Source organism: Phocoena sinus, chromosome 8 (assembly GCF_008692025.1).
Source record: "Phocoena sinus isolate mPhoSin1 chromosome 8, mPhoSin1.pri, whole genome shotgun sequence".
NCBI classification, from domain to species: Eukaryota; Metazoa; Chordata; class Mammalia; order Artiodactyla; family Phocoenidae; genus Phocoena; species Phocoena sinus.
The window spans coordinates 31,159,598-31,169,886 of record NC_045770.1 but is presented as its reverse complement, the minus strand read 5'-3'; the positions used below and the strand labels follow the sequence as shown (position 1 = coordinate 31,169,886).

Genomic DNA, 10,289 nt, shown 5'->3' with positions numbered 1-10,289 from the left:
CTCTACATCTGTGTCTGAACTTGTGCCCTGCAAACTGGTTCATGTGTACCATTTTTCTAGGTTCCACATACATGCGTTAATATACGATATTTGTTTTTCTCTTTCAACTAACTTTATTCTGTCTGACAGTCTCTAGATCCATCCACGTCTCAACAAATGACTCAATTTCGCTCCTTTTTATGGCTGAGTAATATTCCATTGTATATGTGTACCACTACTTCTTTATCCATTCATCTGTCAACGGGCATTTAGGTTGCTTCCATGACCTGGTTATTGTAAACAGTGTTACCATAAATATTGGGGTGCATGGGTCTTTTAAAATTATGGGTTTCTCTGGGTATATGCTCAGTCATGGGATTGCTGGGTCATATAGTAATTCTATTTTTAGTTTTTTAAGGAACCTCCATACTGTTCTCCATAGTGGCTCTATCAACTTACATTCCCACGAACAGTGCAAGAGGGTTCCCTTTTCTCCACACCCTCTCCAGCATTTGTTGTATGTAGGTTTTCTGATGATGCCCATTCTAAGTGGTGTGAGGTGATACCTCATTGTAGTTTTGATTTGCATTTCTCTAATAATTAGTGATGTTGAGCAGCTTTCCATGTTGATGCATCTCTTTTTCCTAATTTTAATGCGAATGTTACTTTTGTTTCACTGTTAAGAATGATCCTTGCTCTTTTTTACCTTGAAATTCTTTATCTTACAAAACAAGTTTCTCTTGATGCTTTGCAAGTAAGAATTGTAAAATCATGAATGGATTTTGCATTTCATCAAATGCTTTTTTGGTACCTATAAGATGATGGCATTTTTTATTTAATTTGTTAATATTCTGATTATATCAGTAAATTTTCCAATGTTGAATCATCCTTCCATTCTATTTGGTCATGACGTATTATTCTTTTATTATATTGCTGTATTTCGTTGGATAACATTCCATTTTTTGTTTTCATCTATGCTTATAAGCAAAGAAGGCCTGTAGCTTTATTTTATTATTGTCCTTTTTTCATTTTGCTATCAGAGATCAGAATAGCCTCATCTGAGTAGCTTCCCAACTTTTTCCATACTCTGAGACAATTTGCACAATAAGAGTTAACTGTTTCTTGCAACTTTTCGAGATTCACATATAAAATGATGTGTCTCCTGGACTTTCAGGGGTCATACTTTGAACCAGCTTCTTATACTGGGGTATTATTCAAGCTTTCTGGTGTTTCTTGGATCCATTTTGGATATGTTTCCTCTCCAGAAAATTATTCTTTTATCTTTTGAAAATCTTGCTGTCAAGTTTCTCCTAAGATTCTCTTTTGAGATTTAAAAAATTCTTTTGTGCACTATTTCATTCCTAGTGGATTATTTTCCACTTCTTTCTTAGGCTCAGTTATGCCCTTGTTTTATTGCTATCATTAATTTCTTCCAAGAATAATTTTGGTTATCAGTGTTTGGTGTTGTATGTGTTTTCTTTCATTAACTTTGTCTTTATTCTTTGTTATTGCTTTACTCCTACCCCTTCTTTCTCTTCTTCCATTTTGTAGCTTCTACAATTGAATGTTTAGTTCATATATTTTCAATCACCCTTCCTTTTCCTTTTGGTACAATGAAAAATATCTGTCTCCTTTAATGCTTTTCACCCTAGACTATATTTTAAAATTTAGTTAAATAATTTAAATAAATTAAAAAATTATTTCACAGAAATTTGTAAATATCATTATAACTTGATGATTTATGACAATGAGCCATTCTGATGGCTGTGTAACCAGCACCTGCCTTCAGGATAGAATATTCACATTATTCTAGAGACTTCCTCACACCGCCACTCACAACCTCTCTCTCTCACAAAGGTAAGCACTACTCTGACTTCTAACATAGAATACGTTGCCTCCTTTTTCTCTTTATAAAAATGGAAGCAAAGAATAGGTATTCTGTTGGGTCTGGGTAATTTTGCTCACTATTCTGTTTATAGAATTATTCTTATATTTTCATGTAGTTCTTGTTTATCTTCATTGCTGTATTGTATTCCATTGTATGAATATACTACGGTGTACTTAACCATTCTAATGTTGACTGGCATTTGAGTTGTTTACAGTGTTTGGCTACTGAAATAGTGTTGTTCTGAACATTCTTGGACTTGACATTCATTGCACAGACATACACATATCCTAGGCATGAATCATACCATATGGGTAAGTTCACTTTTAGTGGATTCTGTCCAAATAGTTTTTCAAAGTGAATGTAATGATTTCCATTCTCCTTACTAGAGTACAGGAATTTCCACTGTTCACAACAACACCATTTCTTGTACTGTCAATCTTACGAAATTTTAGCCTTTATTTGAATATGCAATTATAGTCCACGGTGGTGTTTTATTTGTAGCTCCCTAGTAACTATTTCCAAACATTAGTTTTCAACCTGTCTCTATTGTATTTTTTCTTAAGTTTTGTTTTCAATACTGACCTGAAGACACGACATTTGGGATACCCACCCAGGGCTGGGTGATTCACTAGACCTCAAGAGGCCAGAGCCAAGTGTCAAGTAAGGACATCACAGACTTGCAGGCTCAGCCAGCATCAGTCCTGAGCAAGGCTTCTGCTCAGCGTGGAGTCCCCTGCAGAATCAGCAAGCCTAAGAAATATTATCAGCTCATTGCACTAAAGTCTACTGGGGGTTCCTGCTGATATACTCCAACCCATTTTTGAAAAAATAGTGGTTTCCAGCATCCTCACCTATCCAGAACATAAGTAAAAACTTGGGGGTTTCTTGCTTATTAATGAAAGTTATGAAGTCTAAGTCCACCTGGGCCCAGAACCCAAGTTGTAGCATAATGGTATTTCGTCCAACCAAAGAAGAGTTTAATGATTTCGATAAATACATTGCTTATATGGAATCCCAAGGTGCACACCGAGCAGGCCTGGCCAAGGTAATTCCACCCCAGGACTGGAAAGCCAGAAAGACCTATGATGACATCGATGACATCTTAATAGCCGCTCCCCTCCAGCAGGTGATTTCTGGGCACGCAGGTGTGTTTACTCAGCACCACAAAAAGAAGAAAGCCATGACCGTGCGTGAGTATCGCCGCTTAACAAACAGTGAAAAACACCAGACTCCATTCTACTCTGATTTTGAGGAACTGGAGCGAAAATATTGGAAAACGCGCCCCTATGATTCACCGGTTTATGGTGCGGACGTCAGTGGCTCCTTATTTGATGAAAACACGAAGCAGTGGAACCTTGGACACCTGGGAACCATTCAGGACCTGCTGGAACAAGAGTGCGGAGTGGTCATCGAAGGCGTCAACACCCCCTATCTTTACTTCGGCATGTGGAAGACCGCCTTCGCCTGGCACACGGAGGACATGGACCTTTACAGCATCAACTACCTGCACTTCGGGGAGCCCAAGACTTGGTACGCGGTGCCCCCGGAGCACGGCCGGCGCCTGGAAGGCCTGGCCAGGGAGCTTTTTCCGGGCAGCTCGCGGGGCTGTGAGGCCTTCCTGCGGCACAAGGTGGCTCTCATCTCGCCCACGGTCCTCAAGGACAACGGCATCCCCTTCGGTCGGGTCACTCAGGAGGCTGGAGAGTTCATAGTGACGTTTCCCTATGGCTACCACTCTGGCTTCAACCACGGCTTTAACTGTGCGGAAGCCATCAATTTCGCCTCTCCGCGCTGGATCGATTTTGGCAAAGTGGCGTCGCAGTGCAGCTGCGGGGAGGCCCGGGTCACCTTCTCCATGGACGCCTTCGTGCGCATCCTGCAACCGGAGCGCTACGAGCTGTGGAAACGCGGGCAGGACCGGACCGTGGTGGACCACAGGCGGCCCACGGAGCCCAGCAGCAAGGGCCTGAACGCCTGGAGGGAGGTTCGCGCCGCCTGCGGAGCCGCTCTGGGCCCGAGGCACCACCAGCCATGCCGCGCTCGGCGCCCACGTGTGCCTGTAGCCCTGGACAGTGGGACCCGCCACCTAGTCCCTGTGCCTGCTGTGTCCTGGCGCCCTTCGCCGGCCCGGGGTTCTTGTTCGGCAGCCCAGTTCGATGCTGCGGCCACCTGCACCTCTGGGGAGCCCGGCCCGACCCAGCCGCCGACCCCAGGTCCATCTGCCCCGGATGGCCACCCATCTGGAAGATGTGGCCCTCGTCGTCGTCCTTGGGAACAGGGGACTCAGGAGGCAACTGCTCCCCCCAGGGCTAAGAGGAGGCTTTCCTTGGACATTGCTCAGGACCCAGAGGCTCAGCCCCTGCCTGTGGACGCACCCTCGCCGGACAACGCTGACCCGCTCAGCCCTGGGCTCCAGCATCCCGACAAGGCTTCTGGGTGTGGTTGTGGCCCTGTCCCTTAATCCCAGGGGATGCCTTTCTACCCCACTGCTCTTGCGTGGGGATCCTTTGAGACTGGTCGCATTGACATTTCAGAGCTTTGGCTATTTGCAGGTCACTAGTCTTGCATGAGAGTCCTGCACTTAATAATTATATCAAAGCATTTCAAGCAAAACTTATTTTTCTGAGCTTGTTGCCTGTGTGATCTTGGTGAGTGAATTTGGGGTTGATTGTTGGGTTCCAGCTGGCTGGCTGTGTTGGGGGATTTGGTTTGCAGCCCTATCTGAAGGGAGACTTGGTGGAAATCACCTGGCACTTGGCTGATCCAGGTTGCTAGGAGAGATGAGCAAACACAGGGCTAAAAGTGCCAGCATGTGAAAATCTTCTCTCCAAGTCGCCACTGCCTTCTCAATGCTCTATGTATATTTCACATGGTTAAGTCATTGATACATCCCAATATAAAAATCCACAAATAAATGAACAAGACAATTTCAAGTGGGCATATGTTCTGTGAAAAGATTAAAGGGGATGGGGTGATAGTGCAGAATGGGCAGTGTGGTTCCGGTGGTCAGGGAATACTTCATAAAGCAGGAGACCTTTCTGAGTCCCAAATGACAAGAAGGAAGGTCCAGAGCTGATGTCCACTTGGATAAAACAACAAGTGTAACAGCCCTAACATAGAGCTTGGTGCTTTTGTGTGTATAGAGAGGAAGCTCATTTGTATCTGGGGCTAGAGAAGGGAGAGGCAGGATCTTGTAGCTCATGTTAAATATTTGCGTTTTTTCAACTTGAAATGAGAAGGCATTGGAAGTTTAAAACAGCACTTGACATGATATAATTTGCATATTTAACTAATCACCTTAATTGTTCTGTGGACCCCTTGCGGGCAGGAGAAGTAGTTAGAACATCTAAGTAATACAGGTGAGAATCGATGGTTACTGACTTAGGCCATAGTGTTGAGAATGCACAGAAGTGGCCAAACTCAGAATAAATTTTAGAAATTGAAAATGATAGTTTGGATGCAGAAGGAAACATTTCAGAGAATCAAACCACATCTCTCTTCCCTCCAGCTGTCCCCTACAGAATTTCAGTAAGATTCTGGAATTTGAAGTACCATGTAAAACTACAGGCAGGAGCAAGGAAAAAGTAAGGCTTCTTTGAAGTTCGGATTGAGCCGTAGCAAAAGCCCATGTGTCCTCCCTATCACCATGCAGCTAGGCAACTCTGTGGTAGTATATTCTGTGGAAAACGGAAGCTGAAAGAGTGAACTCCGGATCCTCAGTGGAGGATGGCAGTGACATGCTTGGCTGAAAAGATGATTAAGCCCTGTATTGAGATGGTGGAACCACATGATGGAAGCAGACTGGAATTACTGGGAAGGCAGCAGCCCTGGAGAGCAACTGGACCATAGTAGATCTCATATGAGCCAGGAGTAACCTTTCATGTGATAAGTAACTGAGATCTTGAGGGCTTTTGGTCCTTTAATTTAGGTCAGTTGTGGATATGGCAGTGCAGAGAAATATGGGAACTCTGAGAAGCCTCTATGAAGACAGTAGCCTGTCTCATATTGCTATTTTAAATTTTAGAACCTGAAATTTTCCTTGTTACATTTCAGGGATATCACAATCTCTTCCCGGCAGATACACGCTCCAAATAGCCTAGGATAACAAAATTGGGGGTTTTGAAGGAAAAGAAACAAAAATAAATTTCCGAAAATATTTCTTCCACTACACTCCCTATGTTTTCACTTCACTTTTTTTTTTTTTTTTTTTTTTTTTTTTTTTTTTTTTTTTTGCGGTACGCGGGCCTCTTTTTTTTGAGGTACGCGGGCCTCTCACTGCTGTGGCCTCTCCCGTTGCGGAGCACAGGCTCCGGACGCGCAGGCTCAGCGGCCATGGCTCACGGGCCTAGCCGCTTCGCGGCATGTGGGATCTTCCCGGACCGGGGCACGAACCCGCGTCCCCTGCATCGGCAGGCGGACTCTCAACCACTGCGCCACCAGGGAAGCCCTCACTTCACTGTTATACTTGAAACAAAATTTCCTTTACCCATTAAAGAGAAGCAATGTTAAAAATACAGTTTAGTTTTACCAGTACACTGGTTCCTAAATTAGTCTCCTTGATCTAAGTAGGCATTTCTCAAAAGAAGATATACAAATGGCCAACAGGCACATGAAAAGATGCTCCACATCGCTAATTATTAGAGAAATGCAAATCAAAACCACACAGGGGTATCGCCTCACACCTGTCACAATGGCCATCATCAAAATGTCTACAAATAATAAATGCTGGAGAGGGTGTGGATGAAGGGGAACCCCCTTACACTTTCGGTGGGAATGCAAATTGGTTCAGCCACTATGGAAAACTGTATGGAGGTTGCTTAAAAAAACTAAAAATAGAGCTACCATATGATCCAACAATCCCATTCCTAGGCGTATATCAGGAAAAGACGAAAGCTCTAATTCGGAAAGAGACATGCACACCAGTGTTCATAGCAGCCTTATTTATAATAGCCAAGACATGGAAACAAACCAAGTGCCCCTCAACAGATGACTGGTTTAAGAAGAAGTGGTACATACATACCATGGAATATTACTCAGCCAGAAAAAGATGAAATATTGCCACTTGCAGCAGCATAGATGGACCTAGAGAATATCATACAAAGTGAAGTAAGACAGAAAAAGACAAATATATCACTTACATGTGTAATCTCAAAAACAATACAAGTGACCCTATATACAAAACAGAAACTGGCACACAGACATAGAAAACAAACTTGTGGTTAGCTAAGGGGAAAGGGAGCAGGGGAGGGATAAATGAGGGGTATGGGATTAACAGATACACACTACTGTACAGAAAACACATAAGCAACAAGGATTTGCAAAGCAAAACAAAACAAAAAAAAAAACAATAACACAAGGATTTGCTATATAGCACAGGGAACTGTATTCATTATCTTGTAATAACCTATTATGAAAAATAATCTGAAAAAATATGTATATAACAATCACTTTTCTGTACACCGGAGACTAACACAATATTGCAAATCAAGTATACTTCCGTTAAAAAAAAAATTAGTCTTCTTGAAAGGATCAGGAGCTGGGGGTGGTAATGAAGGGGCTTCATCAAGCAATTCTATTGAAAATTCTATTTTATTTCAAGTCAACCGGCACACTCAGTTTGGATACTCACAATCTGGACCACTCTTCTCAGGGAAATATGCCCAAATCCAGCTGTTCTTACATGTCCAGTAAGTTTTTGCTATACTTAATCTTGGAAAAGCAAGGGACATTGACAATGACAATTACTTAGAGGCAAGGATAGAGCCACCTTTGTTCTCACTGCCACAATCTCTCCTAGGCCTCTCTCCACTTCTGAAAAATAACAATCAGGAATCCAGTGTATATTCATCAAGTTTGTAGACAAAAGGCTATGAAACCGAAAGTAGTATGTCGTGTTGGTTTAACAACTTACCCCACCATCACCTTTTAGAAAAGTCAATATTACAGTTAACAAGATTTAATACTTTCCTATCTATAGTTCCTAGTCAGTTCAACAAAGTCAACTAGATCTGTGTATTTTATTCACTCTGCTGATGGACAATGGGGTCATTTCCAAATCTCTGTTATTTCAAACAATGCTTTAGAGAACAGCTTTGTATATAGGATTTCTGGGTTGTATTTTCACTTTTAACTTTTTAGGAAAAGCCAGCTTGCCTTCCAATTTCCACCTCTATTGGCAGTGTGGGAGAGTTCTGGTTTCTCCATATCTTGACCCACTTTTTTATATTGTCAGACCTAATCAAAATGGGCAGAGAATAGCTTCTCTGATTGCTAGGGATCCTGCACATCTTCTTGTATTTATTGGCCATTTGGATTTCCTCTTTTCTGAGTTACTTATTCTAAAGCTCTGCCTACTTTATTTGGTTTGACTATTTTTTGTTGTTGTTAATGTAGAAGTTATGTGATATTCAGAATACTAATTCATTGTCTGTTTCATGTATGATGACAAACTTCTCCTAGACTAATTTCTTTTAATTTTTGACGTCATTGTATTAGTCAGGGTTCTTCAGAGTAATAGAACCGATAGGAGATATATGTATAGCTCTTAGTAGGGGAACTCATTCATTTGGTTATGGAGGCTGAGGAATCCCACGATATGTCAGATGGGCCGTCTGCAAGATGGAGAACGGGGAATATGGCTGGGTCTGGGTTCGAAAGCCTGGGAACCAGGAGTGCCCATGTCAGATGTCCCAAAGCAAGAGAAGACGGATGCGTCTGCTCAAGCAGAGAGTAAATTCACCCTTCCGCTGCTCTTTTGTTGCATTTGGGCTCTCAGTGGTTTGGGTGATCCCAGCTGCAGTGGTGAAGGTGATCTTTACTCCGTCTACTGATGCAAGTGCTAATCTCTTCCCGGAACAGCCATGCACAACACACAGAAGTAATGCTTTACCAGCTATCTGGGCATCTCTTAGCCCAGTCTACATGTGAAATTAACCATTAGAGTCATTAGTTTGGAATCATTTAAATATATCCGACATTCCCATCATGGTACTTTTGGTTCTCTAAGACATTGTTCCACCCTGAGTTCATAAATACATTCTTCAGTATTTTCTCTTAAAATTCTGTGCTGTATCCGTCTGTAATGCACCTCAAATTTATTTATGTAAGTGGTATGCGGTCAAGCTCCAATTCTACGCCCCCCCCCCCAATAGTGCGAATGCCACTACCACATATTGAATAGCCCATCCTTGCCCACTGGTTTGGTACACTACTTCCATCATAGGCAGACTCCCACATATCCATCCATGTGTCTGTGTCTGGCCTCTCTATTCTGTACGTAGATATATTTGTCCATTGCGGCTCAAATATCACAGTTCGGTGGAGCAGAAGTCACCCCTCTTTTAAGGAATCATCTTGGAGATTCTTGCTTGAATACTTCCCTACTTACTAGATCTGTCACCTTGAGCAAGTTTCTTAATATCTCCTTGATGCGGTTTCCTCATAGGAGAAACAGGATTCATAGGATTTCCCTTATAGGGTCACTATGAAGATAAGGCATAAATTCTTCTATGCAGAGTGCATTGCACAGTGTCTGGCATTAGATAGTTATCATATATTAGCTTTTTTTTTTTTTTTTTTGCGCCGACGCGAGGGGTCCCGGGAGCCATCCTAAGGGCCAGGAAGCGATTCGGCCGCCAGGGCTCCACACGGGGTCTCACCGCCAGACCTCCAGCGCAGGGGCGGTCCCGCAGCACCCAGGACGCAGACTGGCCTCCTCGGGCCCCCCCCAGGGGCCCCCCTCGCGGGACTCGGGACCACCACCGCCAAACACCCACGAGCCGCGGCCGCCCCGCGACAACACTCTCCCGCGCGCACACCGGCCGCCACGCGGGTCCCACACACACCTCCGCCGGGCCCGCCTCCCCCGCCTCGGGAACCGTGAGCACTCCACCCGGGGACGCCACCGGCCGAGGCGGCCAGGGGGGCGACACCCTCACGTGGACGAGGCCGACTCGGTCCCAGACGGGGAAGGGGGCGCGGAGGGGTCGGGGCGGGAGAGGGCCGGCGGCGACGGGGAGGTGGCGGCACGAACACACGGCGAGGGCCGCGGGGCAGGGGCGCGGGGCGCTGCCCAGGGAGAGGAAGGGCCGAGACACGACCGGGCCAACAGGAAAACAAGCGCGGGGTCCCACCGCCACACACACAAGGGCGGTCCCACGACGCCTAAGACGCCGGCCGGCCCCAGCCACCCTGGGGCCTCGCACGGCCCGGCCCCGCCGCCAGGGCCCGCGTGCGACGGTCCCCCCACGTGGCACGGAGGGACCCGACCACCCAAACTCAACCTCTCCGTCCTCGCCAGATCCGCCGTCATCGAAGTCCGACCCCCGGGGCTCGCGCCCCAGGGAAACGCTCCCGAGCGAGGCGACCCGCACCGTGCCCACACACCGCCAACGGCTGCGACTCGCGGTGAGGGTAGGCGCGA

At 45.2% G+C, this 10,289-nt stretch overlaps 1 protein-coding gene across 1 annotated transcript; it reads left to right on the top strand.

Moving 5' to 3' along the window:
- The first annotated feature begins 2,731 nt into the window (after window positions 1-2,731).
- Window positions 2,732-4,708, top strand: LOC116758819 (lysine-specific demethylase 4D-like). Its single transcript, XM_032642052.1, has one exon. It carries the CDS (start codon window positions 2,763-2,765, stop codon window positions 4,326-4,328), a length of 1,566 nt encoding a protein of 521 aa, XP_032497943.1. The 5' UTR covers window positions 2,732-2,762; the 3' UTR covers window positions 4,329-4,708.
- The last annotated feature ends 5,581 nt before the right edge of the window (window positions 4,709-10,289 follow it).

What these genes read in the sequence shown, in the direction of transcription:
- LOC116758819 (XM_032642052.1), top strand. Translation starts at nt 2,763, where the DNA reads ATGAAAGTTATGAAGTCTAAGTCCACCTGGGCCCAGAACCCAAGTTGT.